Genomic DNA, 27,834 nt, shown 5'->3' on the forward strand with positions numbered 1-27,834 from the left:
AAATTATTTGCATAAATTAAAACAAACCCTCGATCTATGCCATATGTGCTGCTGGTTGTCCAAGTATTTTATCTTCTTGAAACCTACCTATTTTATTATGCTTCGTTGGTGATGTTTGTTCGATAAAATATGTATTAAACTATTAATAATTGTTGTATACTATGATATTATGCATTGGATATGATGTAACTATATGTCATGAACGTATTTTCCTAATACGCCTTTATCACCAAATTAAATTAAAACATCATTCAGCTAGCGTTGAACAATTTAAACATTAATTTATTGAAAAAGTACAACGATAGAATACTGAAGAATAATCTCTGAGGACACAACGTGTCAATACATAATATATTGCAATGTTATATGCATTACCTATCTATATGTATATAATAGGAATATAGGTCAACCGTCAACACCAATATCCTAAAATTAATACGCACAACTATAAAATTATGTATTGCTCATAATATATCGTAACTGTGCCGTTGACTTTAACATTTATTTAAACAATATAATACTGTAGTTATAACTGCAAGAAAAAACAAGTACCATTTTTTTTGTTTCATTAAAAATAGCCAATTAAATAGGTAGCGACTACATATTCTATTGGTTGGTATTATCGTAAGAGAATTTAATTGAACATTATTTTTCGAAATATATCCATTACGGTTATACAGTAGGTACATTAAAATAATATATTGGAAATATTTATAATGCCTTTTTCCAATAGATTGAGTAACAAATAATGAGTATAATAAGCATCAATATTGTCATTCGTCAACCCGATCGTTGAGTGGTTTGAAGATACTACAAAAGTTTTCATTATTTATCAAATTGCAAATCATTATGAGATAATGCATTTTTATAACTATTATACGAATTGTTATTGATATTCTTTACAGACTTAAACAGTACAATAGCTCATACCGCTGTGCCACGTCCTGTTTTAAGCCTTAAGCGTGTCTAACTTCTAACAACAGAAAAAAAAAAAAAACGAAAAGGTGAAATCAAAATTTAAGTATGCGTTTCTTTTCGACGCACCCGAATAATGTAAATTTACATAACAATGGTATGCAATACATGTCATACACATTTATGTGCTTATGTATGTGCCATATTATACATTTTTTGGACAAGCCTATTGTTAAATTCCCGATTTTATGGAATCATCCAGGGACTACATATTTTAATATATAGTATTCATATGTTCACGCTACATATATATTATGTATCATTTTAAATAAGAGACTTAGTAGATAGGATAGTATATTATATTATTATGTATAATGTATACTAATTGCGAAAGGAAATATAGTCGCTGTGTATTCAATCGATTCCATTTTATTAATGATAAACATTTTTTTAATCTTTTATGTAAATAAAGAATTTGAATTTTATAATAAAGTATAAGAAATATTTCACAGAAATTCTCGTCGAACCGTAAAATAACAAACAAACCATAATATAGGTAATTTACTTAATACTAAAAATAAATTAACTATAAAATAACAATATAAGTACACATTGAGCAAAATCAATATTATAGCCGTAAATCGTTGACACATCCGTGGTTCATTCTGTACTCGATGTACAAAATGCCAGTGTTATGCCAGTAATACAACGCTATGACGACCAGGAAATGCCACCACTGATGCGATGATCCTATGTAATCTAATTTACCTGAAAAGCAGAAAAATAAAATCATACACTTCGTTTTTATTTTACTGATAACAATTCAAAATAAATCGAATATACCTAGTTCCGGTATGGTATATTTAGTGTTTTAAAGTATGAAATATTTCACTATGTGTTGAAATCAAGATACATTAAAATGTTTCTAATACAAATATTGACGATTATTATTAATTTATCAATAAACTAACTAAAGAAAACCAACACTAATGAGTAGTTGGTGATTGTTTTTCCTAATATTATACAATTTTGAAGGTAAATTATGACAATTATACATAAAAATAAAACTTATTTAAAAAAATTAAAAAAATTATCATAATACCTACTGAAATTTCTAATGAAAATATGAAATATTTCACAATTTCAAATTTCATGAAGTTTTCAAACACTGGATATATTGATAATACCATAATAATTAATATTTAATTGTAGTTTATGCCAAATATTTCGTATAATATGTGTAATTGTTAACATAATATTATTATACTTCATTTTATTATATATTATTTATTTAAACAATTTATAATTCACATAAAAATTAATTTAATAGTAACCAAGAACTTAGGAATGATTAGCTCTCCATTTCTGGATCACAAACTGAAACTGCTGAAGCACTTCGGAAATAATGATTTATACAGTAAGTTATCATCAAATTTTAATTCTTTATTATAAAATAGCGAGCAGCGTTGTAATTTTAATAACAGTTAATATTAGGTAATATGTTTTACGAGTTACAAGTTATGAAAAGATTTTTCAGTAGGTACCATTCGTATTATTATTTTTAATATTATTATTGTTCAACTATTTTTGGACTTTTTCGTTATAATATTTACTCAACCTTAAGTAGTATAATGACAAATCTTACAATCGAAAAAATAAACAAAATCCGGTAAATGGACTGGTAAAATTACTATAATTATTGTTTTAAAAACGGTGGTGTCTAAATGCAATAACAAATTTAATATTTCGTCAATTAGAATCTCGTGAGAAAATGTTTTGAAAAAAACTGAAAAAATTTTATCGAAAAATTAAATAAACATTTATTTTGAGTGAAATGGTTTATTATTAATTTATAAAATAAAAAAAAATTTTAGTTTGAATGTTCATAGACAGTGTTTTTATTTAATTTTAATTTTTGGAAAAATGTTCAAAGGTAGTTTTTTCCTACTAATAATACATGTCTTACAATCTTTGCACTGCAGTTTTAATTGACCACATACTAATATTTTAAATAAGAAGGTACTAAAATATTTACCTTTGAAAAAACGTTCAGGTGTTCTTGTAACGTAAATCAGGAACGCTAATCCGGAAATAAGGTACATATTTAAAATTCTTGATAACAATTTCTGAAAAAAAAGAAATAAACAATATTAATCATTGATCTTTACGACAAAATCATATAATATTTTTTAAGTTCTTTGTAATAAATGAATGCACAGTAATTTAATCTTATTGGAAATAATAATAGTACAAAATAAATTAAAATAATTATTTACACTAGATAATTATTTATACATTAGGTACGTTTGAAAAACAAAATTTTTATATAAGTAGGTAATTGATACTTAATATAGAACATAAAATTATTTTAAAAACTATTATACTGAAGTGATACATTTATTTATTTAAATAACTAATTATTAATTCAATTAAGGTTACAATTTTATACTTCCATGTAGTTCTTTTTAAAATTTAAAAATACAATTTAAATTTATTGACTACGTAAATTTAATAGTTTAAAATATGAATATATATATTATTTTAATGGTAATAATTAGCTTCTTATCTACTCATTTAAAATGTATTTATAAATTCATTAGAAATAAATAATTATCTATGTAGGTAAAATTATAGTTTATAAAAACCCTGATTATCTAATTGCGCTGTCTGTAATATATATTTCGAAAATAAGTCTTAATTTCACTAGTTCATTCAACTTTAAATTACAATTTTTTTTTTTAAGCGAGTAAGTAGATTTCGCTCTGCTGTATAGTAGGTTACAACTTTACAAGTGGATCACTGTAATGGATGGTATTAAATTTGAATTCAACGATATAATATCATTGTATACTAAAAACGATTCTGAGTGGAGACGGTTTGTCAGTCTAGGATATGTTGTACTACATTAAATATATTGTTATTATCTCAATAATAATGATAAAAAAAAAAATTAAGATGCATCTAAAATAAATTCCAAATTAATCAAACCAAATTCAATATGTACCCGACTAACTCAGTCATTCATAGTAGGTATATACAATTTATTATAAAGTGTCAATTTAAGTCATTAACTATTAATATTACAATATAAAGATTATAAAGTATATCCTAGAATTTTAAGTACCCACGAGTCACAAATAATATTTTTAAATGACAACAATGTAACTAAAATTGTTATTCTTGATTATTTAATATGTAATTTAATCCAAATTTTAACTTAAAATAATTATTAAAAAAATTGTGTTTGTATAGTTTTTAGATTTTTTTTTGCTGCAGGATTAACTACTTACATATGGAACTTTGTTTTAAATTGTCAATCCTTAGCTATAAAATTTAAACATTTTATAAATTTTCAATAAAATAAATGTTGTCAACATTCGAACTTTAAACGATTATAAAAAAAACTTGGCTATGTATTTTTAATATTTTCCAACTGCTATTATATAAACTTACGGGGAACCTTGTATTAAATTTTCTTTTTTTATCTATTTATTATAATCATAATATGATTCAGCACACATGGTAGTATTAAAAGTAATTATTTATATTATATTTTCAAGTTTTATGACCCATTGAATAAAATTTTATCGACATATATAGAATATAGATTAAAAAACTAAAAAAAAAACGGAAAATTTTAAATGTCAATAAATAACATAAAAATTGTTGACATATTTTGAAAATTTTATCAAGTATAGGAATTGATAAAATAAACATATAGTGTAAATTTAAAGTTTCTACAGTTGCCTATTTGTTTTTGAATAACAATAAAATAAGAATATCGATACCTATAAGAGAAATTGAGTGAATATCCAATATTGTAATTCAAATGCTCATGAAAATTTAATTTGACTTTTTGGTAGAGATTTTTTATTTGATAAAAGTAGACATTTCATGAAGAATCTTGTATAGAATTGTCAAAGCTTAGATTGCAAATGTTCGTGATTTTTACCGATTTTGTCAGAATTCGAACTTTCAATGCTTATTAAAAAACATTGTAACTATGTATTTTAATATTTTTTAAATACCATTGTGGAATTATATAAAGAGCCTTATATTTTAAAGGTTTTTCATCAAACAGATAACATTTTATTATCATTTATAAAAAAAAAAACTAAGATTGAAAATTTCAAATGTCTAAAAATAACTTAAAAAGATTCGAATTATTTTGATTTGAAAATGTTATCAAGTTAAAGCCAATATTAACATTTAGTAAAAATTTCATGTGTCTACCGTAATTTGTTTTAGAGTTACATCAATATCTAAAACCGATTTTCTCAAAACTTTATTTTGCGTAAAAATTCTCATTTTTCCTTAATTTTAATTTTAATTTTTTTGTTTTTCCCGGTGCTTTTGAAAAATACTTGTAATTTTACCTCCCCAGTGCACAAACTAGATTCACTTTACAACCGGAAAAGCTACTGAAGTTGAAAATCAAAGCACTATTTCGACAACTTATCGTGTACACAGACATAAATAAAAACACGCAACATTGTAAAATCAATACATTCATCGCTCCACTCAGAATCTAAATTAAAATAGTATTATACACCTATAGGGTATAAATACTTATAATTGAGATTTCTATCATATTATGTATGATTAAAATGTGTAATTATGTAAAATTAATAATATTTTTTTTTTTTTTTTTGTAAATTTAAATGATTAACACTACTTTGAAAATAAAAGGCACAAAATGGCTGAAAATGCAATAATTAATATTCATTAAATTGTAATTAAATAGAGTTTTTAACTTTATTCAGTATGAATTTTGATATTTTTAATTTATGAGGATTAGATTTTAGATTTATTCAAATTTTCTATATGCGCAGAGTATATTTGAAACACTATTCGTGTTCTCGCTCTACATTCGTCTAAATACATTAATGCATTATTAATAAGAGTTTCAATAGTATTTTCATAAATTATTCATAACATTAACTACATTTCTATATGTACAATTGTGTTTGACATAATATGCTTTAACAATAGTAATTATAATTTAATAAAATTCATTGAGAACTTATATAGGACTGACACAATTTTTTGTTTATAATTTAACTTGTAGGAATACGGCTAGGTACTAATTAGTACCTACTTGCATAATACGACACAAATATTTTCAAAAAGAGATAATATTATAATAAGTAATATTAAACGTAGGTACTTTTAGTTAGGTAAATTATATTATTATTTATTTCTAACAAAAACGTAAGTAGGTTACTAATCATTTATATAAATAATACATAATATATTAACACATATCTTTAAAAGCAGGACCACGAGTTTAACACGTTGGCTACCAGACTTGATTTTAAAAATATTTTTTTATTTACGATGAGTATCACCCGTGACTCTCAAAAAATATAAGTTTTCTTGGTTATTGAATTCTATATAACTTTAAGAAAACGAAATACCTGAGAGTTACCAGCAACTCACACGATACACACATAATGACGATTTGTGAGTCCCCCGTGACTCTCATGGTACATAACCAGAGATCGTCAAAATTATGTCTATTGTATCATGGTGTGAGACACCCGTGATACTCATGGTAGCCAACGTGTTAATATGTTTTATTAGTATTTTTAATGATGATTATTATTATTGACAGTATAATATACAAATATACTATACTTACGGCCACTATTGGATTCTCCCATCCTCCCATGATGATGACCCAGTGACACGTCGGTATCACTCCGTATGCTGCCCAACACACAAATGAGATCATTTTCAAATTATCACTAGCTTTCAGCTTGGGTAATTGCAATCCGATGACAATCACAAATATAAAGAACACCGTGGATAAGTAAAACATTCGATGTACCTGAAAAATATACGAATTTAATTAATGTATTTAAAGTATTCACCGCCGTGTTTATTAATATTATAAGACTTAAGATGCGTATATAATTTGCATACTGAAATAAAAATATTCACTTACTGGATGGCACCAAAAAGCGTAATAAATTCCTGATAAGTAGATACCCAACAAGCTCAACGCTATGCCGAACAAGTCAAAAGATAAAAAACAGTTGAAATGTTTCTCGGATTTGCATGAAAACGTGTGGTACATTGTCGATGATGCCATGCTGATCTAAAAATACGATAAAAACAATATAGGTAAGTAAATATTATTCAAATTAAACACGTGTCACGTGTGTCACAAAACAGTAATAGGTAATACAAACAATTTTAGGTACTATAACTACAGTGAAAACTCTCTATAACGAATCGTTATTGAGAGTTTTTTTAATAGAGAGTAATTAATAGGTTTTAAATCAAACCAACCATTATAATTTATAAGTTAACTTAATGTTATTTACGCAATATAGAGTTTTTCGTTATAACGAATTTCGTTATAAAGAGTTTTCACTGTATATGGTTTTTTAAATTCAAATAAACGAAAGACTGCAAAAGATATTATACAGTAAATTAAAAGTATTTTTTCTACAGCTTTCACGAGAGACTGTGAGGTTACTCAGCTACTCGATACATAATATAATTCACACGGTCACTAGAGCTGTTTAAATCAAAAACATCGCCTTATTATTTTATTTACTATGATAGATGATAGATAATTGATAGTTGGTATTCGAGATTAGTAGATTACCAATAATAATTATCGGTTGTCATGATTGTCATTACCAAAATGTTGTTATGATGGAATCATGAAAAGTAGTCAGAGATAACCAACAAGTAAGTATTATATTAAATAATTTTTTCTATTGTACAGGGAAACTTCCATAACACGAAATTTCATTAAACAACATTTTCTACTCAACGAAATACTTTTAAGGACCAAAACAAATTTAATTCCATTTAACAATATTCTCTATGGTACAATTTGTTTTTATTGCCCATAAGAGTTTCGTAATATACCAACATAAAAGTTTCACTGTGTTCAAATGATTTTTTGAATACCGTTTTATTCAAATTATAATTCTCTACTCTGGTTGTAATTTTTTAAATACCTGGAAACATCCGAGTAGTAGACCCACAACAAGCTTATCAAACTGTGAAGCGTGAATATTTAACAGGAACAAGTCATAAATTGTTAAACCAAAAAACAGCATCCAGCCAAATACATGTGACCAAATATTTATGGTTTCATTCGTCAGCCAAAAAGCGCTAAAACAGAAAGGTTAGCATTAACAATTAGCATTTAATCTTTTTTTTTATTGTTATTAATTTAACCAATAAAATATAAATCAATTCAAAAATACATTTGAAAATCTGTCCTTGTGGATCCGTTAATGCATTGTTATCACTATTTATTTTTTTAGTATGGATGACTATACCTTTTTTTATAAAAATTAAGCAGCTAATCTGTTTTTTTTTTATTATGATCACAACTAAATTAATATCCGCCGTTGATAGAAGAAGCATCATCATTTAAAACGACACGAGGTAATGAAAGTCATTGTCATTTTTTATTGACAATTTCAATGATCAGCACCTTGTCAAAAACTACATCGAAGGTTAAAATAAGTATTCTCAAATTAAATATTTATAATATTATACTTGTATAAAATATTATACATAATTATATCTTTATCGAAAATTGTTGGTAAATTGTGTTATAGTATTTTTTTTTAATAATTAAATTATTCAAACTAAATCGTTTTTAATTATAGACCACTAAAATGTTAAGTCCTTAAAAGTTCAAGAATTGTAAAAGAAAATGTGTTTTAAAATTATTTTATTGTACTAAAATATAAAATATAAGCTTCTAATTATTTCAAAAAAAAAAAAAATAATAATAATAACATAGTGGTTTATAACATGCATTTTTTTTAAATACTGTGATATATAAATTTTGTTGATTTGTTGGCTGAATTTTATATGGAAATTTCAATAAAATATAATGGTTAAAATATAACAATAATGTCATGTAATTATTTTAGATGCAACGATTTCGTTATATCAATTTAAAACCTTCATTTTTTTTTTCATACATTTAAGTGCGTTTTTATAACGCTAAATAAATTTTACAAGGTAATTCCATCATATTAAGTCGTAGAAAAATTATCTTTAAATTGGTTATATATTTTTATTGTAATATGATTGGGCTCAATATGTTAAAATGTATATATTGTAATGATACCTAATTAATTATATTTTATTGCCAATATAGAAATCACATAAAAAATTAGCATACCTCTCTATACACATTTTTGTTGATAAACTGGCTCGATAGCCGGATGTAATGTAGGGATTGGATTGTAAATGTGGTTCAACTTCATGGAATTGCAGTAACGATAATTCCTTTACACTCCTCGACAACAACGAATCTTTTGATTTCTTTAAAAATTCTTTGTGATCCTAAAAAAAGTACATAAAATTATAATATCGTAGTTTTTTTTAGAAGCAATATATGTTTTCATATTAATTCATATAATCATTTAAAATTGGATTATTATAATACAATAAAAATTAAACACTTTGTATATTATGCTATATGTATTAAAATTAAATATTCGTGCAAAACAGATCAAAATAATATACAAGTATTTGATTTTCATTGTGCAAATAAACTATTTAACATTTTAATTTATCTACGATTAGATTTTAATAATATGTTTAAAAGTTTAAAACGTCTATATTTTATTTATTGCTGTAATAAGCAATACGTTTTAGATACTTTAATTTTATAATTCATTCAATATGATAATATAATACATTTAATATCTAGGCGTAATATTATAGTTGGATGCAAATTGTTAATTTTTGTACATTATAATTTATAGTTACCACTTTAGGCATGCCATTTTATTCCATTGAATACTTTAATATGTTATCTTGCAGGCGGAATAATAACGATATTATGATAAAATTAACTTCAATTATTATTTATAGCTAAAGTAAAAACTTTCTTTTTTATATCATTTGGATTTGGCTCGTAATTTTATCTGATCATTAAATAAATAATTATGGATAAATAATAATAAACGCTTTAACTTACACTAAAGTTTATGTTTTTGAATTTTAGCTTTTAATCATCTCTGGATGATTTTCAATAACTGTAAGCACTTACTGTTACTATATCTCAAAAACTATTAAATAGGTTTTAAAAATATATACTTTCCAATACTATTTTATAATGAATTGAGTGAAAAAAAATTTTTAAAAACGTTAAAAGTATAATTTAAAGATACCATATATGGCATATACATTTTAGACGACTTCTAGTATATTTTAATTATAGCTACACATATTACTAGCATTGCCTAAATATATAATCAATGTGACTTCATGTAAATAAACTAATTGACGAATTTATTTTAATAAGCTAACTAAGAATTGAGTTTCAAGAAAAAAAATTAATAATAATGAGGTTTATAGTTCAAGTGGGCGATTGAAAAAGATAACATTGACAAAATAATATTATCACGCACAAAATGTTTGCTCAACTAAAAGAAAAATATTTTTATACGACCAAAAACCAATTATAAAATAACAAACGAATCTATAGGCAGATAATAACTGCAGTCTGAAGATACATTAGGTAAATATATTATATTGTAGGCGACTTGTCACAATTTAAATAAAAGCTTATACAATATATGAAATATAATATGAAGACTCGATTATTGCTGAGATAATTTTATCTTTCATGTGCCTACCTATAGTAGACGTAGAGTAATTAGACATTTTAATAGGAGTGAGGGATTTTTTCAAATTTTTAACTCACTGGTAATGAAATATTGAAATATAAAATGTATACGTATAAACCTACATCGTGGTTAAATATTATATGAATTGGTACAATGATGGTATACCAACACAATTATTAATTATTCTATAACATTGTTTATTATTAGTTATTACTAATCGTTACTATGCTACTCGTATTTAAAAAGATATAGTGTTTTTTTACGTTCAATTCAATATACTTCACGAACTATTGGAGATATTAAAAAATATCATATCATAGAAGTTATAGGAAATTTAATTTACTTCAAAATATATAATATAAAAAATGTCAATATTTCTAAAGGTTAATGAAATATTTATGGAAATGTGAAAAATTTTCGTAAATATTGAACAATTTAAGGAGTTCAAACGGGTTAACCTTAACCGATTGGTTTCAAATTTTTTGCAGTTCATTTTTATACATATTCGCACACATTTAGGAGGTCAGACAAAACATTTTTTAAATTCAAAAATTTAAGGAACACCCTAACCAACACATACAACATACAACATACATTACATATTATGTTACATTACATATGTTACATAACATTAAAACAAGCTTTTGATACAATTTATAACAATAATAAGAAGGTAATATGTTTTTTTTTTTTTGTTAAAATTAAAAATTATTTTATCATTTAAAATGACGATTTTATTAATGAACTAAAATTTATTTCATACTTAAGATTTAAGAGGTATAAAGGCAATAGCATTCCTCAACGGCACAGTATATGTATATCATAAAAATTTTTTTTTAAACTTTGTACATTTATAATATTATTTGAATACATTGTTATTTTTAATACTGTTTTTACCGACTCGTTTTGGGTACCTATTGGTACTAAAATCGACCAGAAAATGTTCACATTGAATGTCAATTTTATTATTTATCACGTCCTTATTAATATTATCACATCAATTGAATTTGTAATCAATGAAATTTCTAAGTTAGTTTATATAAAATCAAGTATCATTTTATTAAATTATTTTAAGACAGCAACTTTTAATTATTTATACGTAATAATATATTATACAATGCACATGTAACACGGAATTTTTTTTTTTTTACTGAGATTTTACACCAAACATTATAATATCTAATACGGACATTGATTCTAAAAGGAGGACCGCCGTGTATGTGACCACCAAATTCGCTGACAACAAGAAAATATGATTACCCCGCGAGGGTGTTCTCAATACTTGGGACACAATTAGACGTTTAAGAGAGATAAAAAATGTTTTTTTTTTTTAAACACTTGAACTTGACAGGAGCGCGTTAATCGTACAATAATCATCACCGTGGCGTCAAAGACCGCACCAGCAGTGTGTTTGTGTTTCGCATTATTCGTACGCTGCAGCTAATTAGTATGACGCGCGCACGTCGAAATGGCACAAGGTGTTTAAAATTCTCCGGTCATTTCCGTGTGCGTAATATATAATATACGTATGTTGTATGTACTCCTAATGTTGTTATTGTTATAATGTATATCGTATTGTGACAACGTCGTCCGGCACACGTAAGGTCGCACGCATAGTATCACACAAACTCGTTAATTGAATTTTTCGCGAATACCCAACTCTATAGCATTATAATATGATAATATGATAATATTATGATGCATGCGCACACTCCGTGATTTTTTTTTTTGTATTATGCCTGTTTAGCCATATACCATAGGCGTGCGCGGGAGGGAATCCGGATATGCCTTATTGGCATCCCCTGCAGAGTTATCGTCATAATCATGGTTTTTAGTTGTAATATTTTTGATCAGAATCACAAACTATACTAAAATAGTTCGTAGACACCATAGACTCATAGTATATCTTAGTTCATTACGAGAACTTGAATATTTTGATATTTTTTTTTTAATGAAAATATCGGTTGTCGAGAAGAAATCAAAATGTATTAAGTTAGATTTCATTATTAGTGAATTTCATTTAGATTCGTACTTGCATAGTTGCATTATGAGACGAGTTATTTTGTATTGATAGGTTTTGGGGAGTTATCTTCTTGTATTGAGTTAGGTATATTATGTAAACACACCGGTATTATACTTGCGAAAGAAATCTGTGCACGCCTATGCGCTAAGCCTCATCAAAGTGTACACCTATTATGTAGTACACGATGGTATAACCCACACGAGACGAGACGATAGAGCAGGCGACAACATTTTTTCGCGTTTGGCAGATATTGTTATTACGACTTAGGTTTTACTCTTAAATTGATTTTATTAGAATAAAATATGTTATATACGACTATAATCACATGAGCACTTAATTTATTGTTTAAAAAATACAAATAAATGTTGTAATTACAGCAGCGCAGTTTAAAACTTTAAAATGGCTTGTTATTATTAGATAAGTATTATGCTTGGAATATCGAACGGAATGTCATATTATTTTATTATACATTTATAGGAGTGAAAATGTTTTTCTATAGAAAATAGCAACTCTTCGGACGCACATCTTCAGTTGAGAGAGACCGTATTATAACTTATATAGTTCCAATGAAGACATTATTATTATACGTTGTGCAGTATGTGAGAAATACGTCTAGTTCGACCAAGTATATTATAATATTTATAGCAATATATAATTATGTAGGCGTGCATTGGAAAGTATAAGCTGGTACACACTGTGAATAAAATCACATCGCAAATAAAATATAATAACATTCAGCAGGCACCTGTGCGGATTTGATATTATTTTGAAAACATCTATTGGTTTTGAGCGCGTGGAACGAAATAAAACCCCGTACACTAATCATTTAAGACCAGCTGCCGTGTTTGTGCGTGACGGATTTTTTATTTTTTAATGGACAGAGTGAAGGAGAGTGTCATTTCAAAGAATTTACCTTTATTATAATATTATACATTATTTTATTTTATTACACATACATAATATATATATAAGTTTTAATTTCAAATATATCACGTCTTGATTATTGTGCGAATAACAAAAAAAAATAAGTAAATTAACATTAATGTATGAACCCTATTTATGTATATAGCCTATAAATATTTTATGATTATTCATTACGCGCGTCAAGTCTATTCAGAGGCCTCTACTCCGGTGTCCAATTGAATTATTTACATTCGATATAGGTATATAATCCGTAGCATATCTGACTTATAGTATACCTAAATACAGATGTAACTTTACAAATGTGTTACTTTGTCAATATTATAATATAATACACTCGCCTGGCCAGTGGCGCACAGTAGATTTTTCACAAGGGTGTCGAAAATATATATCTCGCTGTACCAACCCACCCCACAAGTAAAATCTGAGTTTATGCTCTTTATACAATTAATATTAAATTAAACAAATATTTATCAAAATAACATCCGAATTCACCCAGAACCAGTCACACTCACCCAGTCACCCAACAATTCTTTGAGGGGTGTCAGTCGACACTCCTGACCCCCCCCCCCCACAGAGTGCCCCACTGTGCCTGGCTTCACGTAATGATTAAAAAAATATTGTTGTACAGTAGTAACGTAAACAACGCAAGAAATCGTATAATAATATATAATAATAATAATAATAATAATACAATATTATCATGTCATACACGTGTTTTCCGTCTTCGGCTCGATGTGATGCGTCGTAGCCAACTTATGACGGGCAACAGGAAAAGACGTATCCACATATAAAATATAATATCATAATAATCATATACAGTCGAGTCTTGGTAACTCAAAAATCTCTATGACTTGAATTGTTTTCTCGTCCCTTGAAGTGTTATTGAGTTGTATTTGAGGTATATAACTCGAAAAAAATACATGTCAAAGTAATTTTTAGACCCCTTGAGATTCGAATTGTCGAGGCTTGAATGCAATATGATATACATAAAATACGTTCACGACATTCTCTCAGTTGGAACAAATACCTTGTAGTGCCTTTTATAATAGTGTCGTTTTCATAAAAATGTTATCATAGTTTCTCATAAGTATTAAATTTCTACTTCAATAACTATATTGTGACATCATCTCCAAATATATCTTTCTTTTAACGTACATACAATGTTATTTGTTATTATTGACGTGCGTTTGTTATGTCTAGGCGGAATGCGGCGATTCACACTATAGAATATACCATAAAAATACGCTTGGAAGTGTTTACATAAGCAGATAGAGCGCGTTTTCAAAACTGAGAAAAAATATTCTATCCTATACGTTTGTTTACACAGGAAACGTGCAGTTTATGCGGAAATCCATAAATTTGGATACTTTTAGTTCAATAATTGACCTTCTAATCCTATACAAATCTGCAGCAGTATAGCAACGTACGTGTCAAACAGCCATTCTAATGAGATTAATAATAATATATTCAATTCCGCATAAAAACTCAACTGACCGCATTGCTGAATGCTGAAAATCAGGTGTTATCGGTGAAGACTTGAAGAACTATAAGTACCTATATCAAATTACGAAATGATGGATTAGTTTGTTACAGATAAATTACAACTAAATTATATATTATACTAGCTGATCCCTGTACACTTTATTGTTCGTTAAAAATACTTACTCTATATGATTCATAATGTTTGGTTAATTTGTCGTTAGTCGACTAGTAATGAACAAAACTTTCGTGAATTTACCCTATCTTAAACTGCATAAAAGATTTTTAACACAGTCATTTAAAATACAGGACTTGAAGACTGAAGTATATTCAATCATAATAATTTATCGCACTTTAGCTTTGTAAAAGTGAAACAATTTTTTTAATTGGTACCTTATATATCTTAAAAAAATTTTAAAATCAGTTAAATAGTTCTAGAAATTAAACCAATCAAACTAATAATAAGTAAAAAAAAAAAATATATTATATTTAAATCCACGTGCGGTAATATTGTAATAGTTATTTATATATAATAAATATTAATATAATGATATATCTTTAAAAAAAAATATTTCTACTGGCATCGTCTTAAGGCTGTATCGGATATCAGTCATTGATATCTAACTTTAAGGACAATAGGCAAAAACCATTATAGGTAAACGATTTATTTATATCGAAACCATCTGCTCGTTGTTATTGTGTTTAATATTACTTTTTAATATTATAGTAATGACTAATTTTATTATGGCTAATGAGTTATTATACAAATCTCTTAATTCCACGAGGTTTCTTGTTGTCATCAATTTTTATTTTACATTACGATTTGTTAATATTTAGATGTTTGTTTGACGAGCGTCACGTACTGAAGAGCGGTATTACGCAAAACGTTGAGTTTGCATTCGAAATTTTCCAATATTATATTCAATACACGATCGACATTGAAAGCTATGCGCAGGATTATTTTTTCAGACGTTGAGTACTGAATAGCTTACGAAATATTCTGGGACAAGATACCTCCATCACCTACTATATTATATATTATGCAATTGCAATATGTATATACAGGGTGATTCTTTTATCAAACAACACTCATTATTTAAAAAAGTATTGACTTTTTTCAATTTTTTTTTTTTTCAAAATTGTAGATTTACACTCTTCTTGAATTGTTTATTATTTTTATATTTTTCACCCTTATATTTATTATATACACCACCATCAACTTTTGATTTTCAAATGGTAACCTATACTTCAAATTTCATAATTTAATAAAGCTATTTTTTTAATTAATTATTACGTTAAAATTTTGAATTTAGCGCTAGTAGTTTATGAGTTATAGGTATTTAAAGTTTAGATTGGCAGAGTGGAGTGGTACGGGGTTACCCCGCAAAATGTTTGTCCACTACTCCGCTTGTCTAAACTTTAAATACTTATAACTCATAAACTACTAGTCCTAAATTCGATTTTTATGTATCAAAATTTTTAGAAAAATATTCTGCTTTGGAATATGAAATTAAAAAACTATGTTGCCATTCAAAAAAGTAAAAAACTTAAAAAATGATAAGGATAAAAAATATTTAAAAATATAATTTTTTAATAAAAGCGTTGGTTTTTTAACAACTTGAAACTATGTAAAACAATATTTTGAAAAAAGTCAATACTTTTATAAATAATGAGTGTTGTTTGATAAACGAATCACCCTGTATATATGTGTGTATCTTGTCGCTTGGTCCAAAACATAGACACTATTTTAGATGATACATTATTTGAATAGGGAGATGTGTACAAATGAATAACAAAAATATATTATCGGAATAATAATTTTAGTAGTATACCTAATATACCTGCAACATCCGTTTATCGTTAACATAATACCTACTGCAGTTCAAAACACTTTGAAATTAAAGCAGAACATTTTTTTGAAATTTATGATTTTTACTGCAAATGGAATATAAAAATGTCCTGTGCGTGTACAAATTTAATCAGCATTCAGCTATACAATTATACCCCCTCGACATAAGTGGACCATGGATGTTTGTACTTAATATATAATATATTAGCATTTTAGGCTTTATACATAATTTAAAATATGATTATTATGATTTAAAATATTAAAATTCATCAATGATTATGATGATGATGATACGTGACACGTACACTTTTTTTACCTATTTACACTGTAATAATTATAACTATAATAATATTATCATGATAACCTTAAACTTAATTTAATAACATTATTGTTATTAAATTAAGTTTAAAGGCATATTTTTTTCGTTTAATTACTAAATAGTTTTTAATTTTAGATATTGGATTTATATTGGTGGTAAATCGTACTTGATAGGTAGGTACTTCTTTTTGTCAGCCAACACTTTCGACACACCACACACAATAAACGTGTTTTACATATTCATGCATAGTTTAGATATTATGTAAATGTGTTATAATATCAATATCATAGAAATTAAACGTATAATTCCAAGTATAGGTTGCAGGTGATGTCAATTGGTTTTTTTTCTCACTATATCGATCCATATAATATAATACGTCGGTTCAAATTGAAGTAGGTATAGGTCATATGCCAAATATTTTTGCATTTAAAGCTTATGAATTTTAAATTATTCAAATGTACAGTATGTGTTATAACTATACATTAAATACCACAGTTACGTATTAAATTATAAGCCACAAGATATAATTTATTAAAGTGTACTTTTTTCACCAAATAAAACATAACATCTCAAATATTTGAATATTTTATACTCGCTAGTCATCACATACAATGAAATACAACAAAAATTCACCTTCAGAACACTTCCTGCAACTAAATATTCAGGAAAGACTAAATTGCAAGAATGATAGATAGTGATCGAATATTTAGTAGTGGTTTACCTATACATGATATTCATTATAATGCTGCTACTCGGTGTAGGTTTTGTAATTATAATTCAACTCGGGTTAGTATTTCTATATCAAGGAACTTCCTTCCCGATTTTATTCATTAGTAAATACTAAATTTTAATCTGTTTTACGTCATTACGTCCATTCGTTGTGGGTATATACAGTGCAATTTCGTTGTGCAGTCTGTTTACATTAAGTATTTAAGCACATTAAATACAATAAACTATAGATTTAAAAGAATATATACATTAAATCTTTAATATTAAAATTAATTCAAATAACGTTCCGCGTCGCAGACTTATAGAATGTATAATTACTGATATCGCTAATTAAAAATTACACGCTCGAGAAGCCGAACAGTGCGGAAATGAGTTTTAAAATGTTGCAAGTAAAAATAACAAAATTTTGTTACCTAGTTTATTTTTATGTGAATAAAACTAACAGAATTTTAAGTTTGAAATCATTGCTCTGCCTTATATAAGGATGCAACCCTATACTTATCTTTATACTTATCGTTCTTATTAGATATACTCTATTGTACAGATTGTTAATATATCACATAACATTAAATTTTAATTTAAAAAATTCATAACCATATTATTTCATAACATTGTCTACTGTTTTCATTTTCTTCGTACAAAATATAAACCACCAGTTCCAGAGTTCCTATTGAGTTGCGAAACAGGTAATCGCCATTACCTTTTTAAATTAAATAAGAAGTATTTAGATACCTATATAAAAATTAAATATGGAAATATAATTTTTATACTCGTTTTTTAGCGGATGCCGTGAATTTATACATTTATTTATGTATTTTATATATTGTATCACATTATATTAGATTATAGTCATCTTCGCGTCACGGCCAAATTGTTTGTTTAAAAATCGGAAATTATGAGATAATAAATTGGCAAACAATATAAATCATGATTACCCATGATGAAAGTAAAAATCATAAAATGTAGTGATACATTGTACAGCTATCAGCTTACACTCTTGACTACATAAAGACGTTGGTCGTTTATAATATATTATAATATTATAAACACATATGCATCATCCCGTAACATTGCTCCATTCACTGTACCTTTATGTACCACTGATTACTTGTATAATGAATCTATCACTATCGATCTATGAGACAGGCCAATCAGAACGCCACCTTCGCCTACTCTAATTGAGTATGTTGTTTTCATAAAATTACAAATTTCTTTTCTTCTTATCCTGTATCCAATTTATATTCTATACGTTTTTGTATATTGTTAATTGTAAATATCAATATTACTATTTATTGTACTATTATCTTAAATGACCGGCTTCCACAGTTCCACCCCGTCAATATTAAAATAAAAAAATTATTATTATTTATTCGTATGTACAATCGTAGAAACTAAAATAATTTAGACGGTCTTATGAATCGATCCCGACTGATTTAAAATTATTACCGCTATGGTGTCAGTCATTAAAATCAGTCATGTAAATGTATGCTCCAGTTTATTTATAATTTATACAAGTGTTAAATTTCGGTTCATCGATCTACCCACAGCGAAAACAATTTATGGAATTTTGTGAAACAACGATGATCAGTTTTTTTTCGTAAATTTTTGTGCTCGTGATTTGTGTGTATAATATTAGGCAAGTATTATAATCCAGTAATCTAATACAATATATGCACTTTGTATGGATTATTTGTAGTTGGTTTAAAAAATATTTAACGTCTCGAAGTCTTCCTACACCATTCTTATTTTATTATCTCAAAACGTTTCAAAAATTCCGATCTTCGTTCTGAATGTTCTGATTATCTCTTTTATTAATACCTAATAAAAACAATAGACTAATTTTGACGTAGAACAATAGGTCGGAGGTTATCTGACAATTCATTGGCACGTGTAAAATGTACCTGTATTGTAAATGTATAGGTAGGTTATAGGTATATACAATAACCGCGTACATAACATAATATTATTATAATATATAATATACATGCGACCACAGTTTATTAACTTCTTTGTAATCACCAAATTTTTCATTTATTCATCAAGAATTTATATAATCATCAATTACAGCTGTGGATACAAGATTCCACCTTCAGCCAAACTTAGAAAACTGATCGAAATATTCAAATTTATTAACAAAATGCTTACCAATTTACATCTATATTAAATAATATTTTAATAATATACGAATACCTAAATTATATATAAGTTATTACAATATAGTATCATATCGCATACAAATTCAATTTGGCCACAAAACATTTAAATAGCTGTTAATTCAATGTGTATTATATAGATAATAGCTACTGCAGGTAATAACATACAAAATACTTTTTTCCATATAATTATTGCAAAAATTCTTTACGTAATTTGTGTTATTTGTAATCGCTATTACATATAGCTCGTTGATCCGATTCTCGTTGCCACGTGGAGGTTGTTATTTTATGACATATTATTAATCGCGTGAAGGTATTTCGTATTTATAATTGTTGACTATTTTATAAAAGATTGAAACGTATACCTAACCTTTTAAATTATATTCGAAATGTATGTTAAACGTATTGGGATATGCTTTTGGTTAAATGAACAAAACCGTATACTTCATTAGTATTATGCAGCCGCTAGTCGGTTCCATCTGCATCACATTTATATAATGTTCCAGTCAAACTCAACAATTAAAAAAATTAAGCAAGAAAATCTATTTTTCTTTTTTTAAGTACACCTATATGTACAACATATAAATCAAATATAAAGGCGTCAAAAATAATTTTCTCTGTAAATAGTACCATAAGACTTTACTGTTATACTGTATACCTATAGCTGCGGTGGAATTCAATGTAAATAAGAATCGAATTTAGTTTAGAAAGCATAATACTATTGTAAAGTGAGTACACCAGACCAATTCTAATTTAATGTCAACTACGAATAATTCTGAGCACACAGATTGACCTCAATATCCACAGCCAATACAATTTATAATTTAGATACCTATATAGTGTATAGGTGTACTATTAAATTGTAATGTATTTTATACTATTGTTATATTCATAATTTATACACCGACACACGTGTTGTATATACGTAACGACTCTCACGGCTCACGTGCTGTATATTATATTATAAATTGATTTTATATTATCGTAGGTACTAGGTAGACTGCATAGTTGTCAACTGTTGTGTTATTGTCGACTACTGATGCAACGGTAAGCCATACCAATATTTATAAATATTTATAAATATGAATAAAAAAATATAGGTACCTATACTGCAATTATATACATATCTATGTTATTGTTGCACCACTGTCACGGATCCACAGGAAAAAATGATCTTGTATTTTTTTTTATTTTTTTTTTTTTTTGTCCTTATGTGCATAATATATATTTATTATTTATATTCGTATGTAAAAAAGGCTGAAACTTTTCTCTGATATTGAAGCTACTGATATCTTCTAACCTCTCTTTAAATATATATTTAATACTTGTTTTCTATGATTGGTGGTTATTATTTTTATTTTTATTTTTTAAATATTACACGACAAAGGAATTTCAAAGATCCCATCAAGGTCAAGGCCTTTAAAACATCAAAAAATTGTATATATACTTCACGATTTTCAGTCGTATTTTCTACGTGAAGGATTTTATATATCGTAGTGTGTTATATACTTCACACTTATCGATTATCGTCTGTAACAAACCGCTCGTATAGTTTTAACCTAGACCTATTATACCTGCATATTGCTGCAGCAGACGTATATAGTGCGTGATAAATGTATCGCGTGTACTATGAACTTGTAGCCACTAATGCCTGTCAGTAATATTCATTTGGCACATCATATTGTATAAAGTCGAATAGTATATATGTATATGAAATTCTTATATAATATTCTCCTTCGGCAATAGTTTTACAAGGAAACTGTACATCGGTATAATATAAACGATACCTAAGAAAATAAACGATATAGGTTAGTTTTTTCTCTTACTTTTTAATAGGTCATTATTCACTCATTTCTCATTGGATGTGTTTCATTTCCCAATTATGACATAATTAACCGTTGGAGCGAAATGGTCCGTGATACGAGGAGAGAAATGAACATGATTCGAGACAAAATATCTTTGAAATAATTAATATCTGTTTAAAATATTATAAATTTATAACCCTTAGGCTTCGATGGGTTTCATAAAGCAGAAAAAACATAAATCTAATGATGTAATAATGATAATGGCACGTGTAAAATAGTTTTAAAGACAATTATTATTTATTACTGTTACATTTGTGAAATAATTATTTACAACAAACTTCTATGTATATATATATTAGTCATTTTTGATCGAAAGAAATCAGCACCAACACATAATATATAGCGGCGGCAACATGAACTATAATAAGAATAATATATATTTATATTAGGTACCATAAAATATAAATATATAAATACCATTTATATAATAGATACATACAGCACTTTGTAATAGATCACTCGTATCCCGCCTATATAATCATAGTAATAAAAATGTATAGGTATACCTATGTGGCTATGTACAAGTATTTTTCGTATTGACATATTGTATAGCATACTAATTATGAAACAGGCTGCAGCATATTATAGCGTATACATATTGGTTATTAATTTATTATATATAAACACTAAACAGGTAAATGAAAATAGATCACATGTGTACAAATTGTGTTTGGTATATTATATCACAATTATCGAGACACATTAATATCATCCTATTGGATTCGTGTGAATATAATTGGTATAACGGCGTATAACGACAAATAGTCTTTATAATTTACTTTGGATATAAAATGTTTAAAACATCAACACATTTTTATTCACACCGCTTTTGAGACAGACCTAAGTATGTATGAAAGTAGGAAGGAATTTGTGTTCTCAAAAATGGAAGTCGTTTGAGAATCGACGTATTTATACAGTGGGAGCAATTTGGAAATTTACCTTTTTGTAAAACGGTAACCTGCAAATGGGTATCCTTCAAATGGACTATAGCGTATGGTTTGACATAATGTTGAAGGAGGGTCTTAAATTTTTTCACTTCCCCATTAAGCTATGGAAAATTTGTTGAATTTATTCATGAATATAAATATTGAGCTAGTACAAATTTGTTTGTTCAACATTTTCTCATAAATCCCGAGTCTAATATAATGATATACCAATAATAACACCAATGATTATAACAAACGAGGCCTTCACGCAGTACATAATATAATTCGTATAACACAAATAATAATATTATTACTTGTCTACTCCAGTGCCCTACTGCAGCAATCGACAATTTATAATATCATAATAATTTAGGCTATACATAGATTGGCATATTTATAATAATATTATCTATGAAAAACAAAATAATATGTAATAAATAGGTATGCTCATCTTCGTCTGATAAATATAGGTAGTAATGATATTGGAGAGTATTATAAACCACGAGGACATATACGCCAATCAGTATTATATACGTGTATCATATGTTCGACCTTGCAATTAAAAATATTGGGCCTGCGGAGAAATACCTATACGTATTGTGCATATACGATGTGCTGAAGAAACGCTGTAGAAACTATAAAGTGCTTCTATGATGCAGGTGAACATTTATATATTTTTATCCAAAAAATATATATGAGGATTTAGTCTTGTATCACGTTAAGTTGGGCTTAGCTCAGCTATAGTATAGTATATTGTATATATTATGTAAAAATAACTGAATAAAGTTGTTGCGATAAAAAAATTAAAAACCAACCATCGCTCATGCTTGCCCTAATATATAAATTGAGTTGTTTGTCACCTATAATCTGTATAATTTATATAATATTACGATATTTGAGTGTGTATTATAATATAATATAATATATATATATATGGTGTAAAACTACGTTTCCTATCATAATCTATACGATTATGTATAATGCAAATTGTAATGACTGGATTTCCTATTTCAATTATATATTAAGTTTTTTACTTGAAATGTTTGAAAAAGAAATTATTCGGGAATCGGACAAAATAGTAGCAATATATTATGTTGAGAAAGACAATAGTTTTTCTCCATCAAATTTCTCGTTACTACAAAATGTATTAGATAAATATTAAAACAATAAAATTTTAAAAAACGTTGGTCCACATTTTTATATGTATGATACAATAATGTTCCTATAAAACTGTAAATAATAAATATTATAGTAATATTATATTGCACTTTGACTGATATTATTTTTAAAAAATTCATAGTTTGTATAAGAAATTAGGATTTAGAAAACCTACGACTGTGCATTGGTTTGGTGAAGTATTTAAATTTGCCGCGAGTGAATGTTAACCGTTTATCTTAGCATAGAAAAAATATATCTTTTCTGGCATCCCATAATAAATTTATGATCCCGCCATCCCAAGTATAATATAACAACTATCGATTTCAAAAAATAGTTGCTTCGTGGTGCCAAAAATAGATATCGATCGTCTTTACTCTTATACACCTAGCGTTTAAGTTACCTGCAGCTCGATATCTACGACAATTGAATCGCGCGTTTTTTAAGCATACGAGTATTATACGACATGCCTATGTGACCATTGATTTTTCTTTGTTTACCGATCTCGGTACTAATTTATTGTCAAACTTCAAACACATACATTGATACATTTAAAACAATAATAAAATACCAGCTCGTATTTTGGTACCACGGTTTAATTTCAATTATAAATCTATATTCGCTAAACTTATACTATACGAATTATAATATTATGCAGATGTCGGACTGTGCCGTGTCATGCCATATCGCGACGACACCATTTCCGCAATTACTATTGTTTCCCAGTTTCCTACTATTTTGACCTTTAGTGCAGCAGAGTTACAAGAAAGAAAATAAAGTTCTAAATTAGCAAATTAATTTCCAATTTAAAAAAAAATCCTTTACTAAACCTTTTTAGCATTTATAATCTTTTTTTCTGAAAACATATCGAGTTATTGTAATGTGTAGAAATTGTTTTTAGTTTAATTTCTTTTACACAATATAAGGCATATTAATAAATAATAATTAACTTCTTATTGACTAGATATTAAAATTAAATGTTTGAAATAATGATAAAATGTAAGTACGAACTTCAATATATTTACCTAATGCCTAAAGGTCATACCGCAATTGTCAAAAATAGCAGACTCATACAATCCCCGACATAAACCGGTAAATTCGGAGAAAAAAATTGTCCCCGTATAAGTTTAATTTAATGAATAATCGTAATATCGGCATAGGTATATAAGTATGTAATATTGTAACATATAGGATTTTTATGGGTGGAAGGGTCCAAGAACTTACAACAAATCGATTATTAACGTATAATATGAAAAAAATATTTTGTACATTAGATTTACTATTACAGCACTAACACCAAACACTGCAGCTGGGGTCTTAAACCAGAGAAATACTATTTACTATAGGTCATAGCCACTAAGCCACATAGGTACTGAACCGTAGCCATAGAAATAACCACATTAAGCACGACAACTAACCTGCTACCAACAAGAAAATCTTAACACATAGAAATAATCAAAATTTTGGTTTTTGATTGATTCGATATTTGACACGTGCCAATAATGTCTACCGAGTCCAACCCCTTCGGCGCGCAACTGGTACGTTAAACAATATATTATTTTATTATATAAATATCAAATAACAATTAATCGGATATAGTGGATATACTGACCTTTATCTGGCTGTTGGTCCTCTGGTGCACTGTGGGTGAAGACACCATATACCCTTCCACGGTCAGGGAGTCCTTGGCAAAAATGCAACAGTCTGTTGAAGCGGAATCGATCATGTTTTCGACACGGGTGATGTCAATATATAAGCAATATTATTATGCTAAGGGTGCACGATCTGGTTTCGGGGGCTACGCGGTCGTCGCACTCGCGACTTGGAAAACCGCCCGTGTGTTCGCGAAAACCCAACAGTAGTAATAACACAAATCAAACTCGCCCTCTCAACACTTATCGGTGTCCATATAGGTACGGCGTTCGGCGTACACGATCGACGGTCTTACGCGATATTACGCGGGGCGTATACAATTAATATCGATAATTATTTATATAAAATATTATTTTATCGATCGTCTGCTGCAGTATGGAACCACGGCAATACGATATCGTACGATATTATTTTTACGCACGCGTACTATCGTCGTCGCCGTCGTCGTCTTACGCGAATCCGGTAAATGCCTCGCTACGCGCCGTGTCGCACGAGTAATGTTGCAGCGACTGCTCTCCGACGTGCACCTGTTGCGACTGTCGCGGCTATAAAACCATCGTGTCAAATGTTGCGGTAGTACGTATTATTATTATTATTATTATTATTATTATTAAAGCAGTCAGTGAGAAAACCGGTACCACCGGTACCGATATAGTAAAAAATCACGCCACTGCCGCCGTCGCTGACCACCACTCCTCGGCCGTCATCGCTCGAGTGGACTTGGAACAAAAATAATAACATTGATGATAATAATAAATAATTTGATATTTTGTACATGTATATAGTATGTACGTATAGACTATAGAGGTATACATTATGTAGGTACCTACGTATATACAATAATAATATGCTTCGATAATAATAATTGTAAATACGTCGTCGTCTTGCCCGTCAAAGTGGTGGAACGTTCGTTCACCTTGACGTCGTCGACGTTCGTATTATTTCGTAACTAGCGAATGTACACGCTCGATGGCATGTGTGTGCCGATGGCGACGATTATGTATTTGTTTGATACTCGTAAGTATTAGTTATAACACATGCATGCATGTAAAAGTGCTAGTATATGAACTAACAGGGGGGAGGGGGGTCCAGCGTAGAGGAGCTCGGTCCCCCAAATTAATTTTTCTTTGTCATCAGCTATGACAATTTATTGTATTCGAAAATGAATAAACGAAAATCTAAATTTTCTTTTTTTCATCAGATATATTACAACACTTAGGTACCATCTGGATTTTGGAACATCTACGCAGCATCCGATTTATCCATATTATTACAATATTATTGTTCATTTGTACCTACAAATCACAAATTGATTATACCATGGCGACACTATATAGTACCAACTATAAATAATTTACTTATCAATATATCGTATTGAGTTTTTAGTGCTTTACTGATTAAGACAATAATTCACGCCAAAGGAGGAAGGAAAAACAATTATTGCACACCTTCCTACTATTTTTCGTCCTATGCCCCTATAGTTTAATACTTTTGGCCTTTACTTATATCTCGTATTTAAATTCTCATATACATTATTATATTATTATGACTATATTATTATTTTATTAGTCATAAGAATACTAATTACTAATTAGTAATTGAAAACAGTAGAATAGTATGTTCTACTATATATAAACTATTTAACTATGTACAGGTTGTCTCATTATAAAGATCTGATAAAAAATAAAATAAAATTATGCTAATTAAACGTATGACAAAATTGTTAATATATGATAAATTGATAAGTAAATAATTCAAGAAATATATATTCATACGAAATTCTCAAAAACCATATTTTTAAAAAAATTATTACGTTCCAAATTAATTTAATCATAACAATATTGAATTTAAAAATAAACTACTTTACTTAGATAAATCTTTTTACCATCAAAATTGTTCTTATAATCAGATTCACAAATAGGCTATTTTGAATTTATCAACAATAAAATGTATCAACTCTTTATTATTTTCAGTATTAAAAAATAAAAAATGTATACTGAAAATGTAACGTAAGTGCTTATGAATTATATACAAAAAAAAATTTATAAATATTGAATACAACAAAAGTTATTCTATATGTCAGAATCGTGCAGGGACACCTGTATAGGCTGTATACATATAATACCACACAACACACAATAATAATTAAAATAAAAAGTGTAGGTAATAAAAAAAGTCTATATTTATTTTAAAACATAATAAAGTGCCTTAATAAAAAAATTAT

At 27.4% G+C, this 27,834-nt stretch overlaps 1 protein-coding gene across 1 annotated transcript; it reads right to left on the bottom strand.

Moving 5' to 3' along the window:
- Nucleotides 1-1,326: 1,326 nt before the first annotated feature.
- LOC107170453 (progestin and adipoQ receptor family member 3) lies at nt 1,327-26,161 on the bottom strand. Its single transcript, XM_089226869.1, has 7 exons — nt 25,570-26,161; nt 9,080-9,243; nt 7,893-8,049; nt 6,863-7,015; nt 6,557-6,745; nt 2,951-3,041; nt 1,327-1,683 (listed from the first exon to the last, which is right to left on the bottom strand). Exons 1-7 carry the CDS (start codon nt 25,681-25,683, stop codon nt 1,544-1,546), a joined length of 1,008 nt encoding a protein of 335 aa, XP_089082995.1. The 5' UTR covers nt 25,684-26,161; the 3' UTR covers nt 1,327-1,543.
- Nucleotides 26,162-27,834: the final 1,673 nt, after the last annotated feature.

Source organism: Diuraphis noxia, unplaced genomic scaffold (genome assembly GCF_037042655.1).
Source record: "Diuraphis noxia isolate RWA-SAM2 unplaced genomic scaffold, SU_Dnox_SAM2 contig0004, whole genome shotgun sequence".
Taxonomy (NCBI): Eukaryota; Metazoa; Arthropoda; class Insecta; order Hemiptera; family Aphididae; genus Diuraphis; species Diuraphis noxia.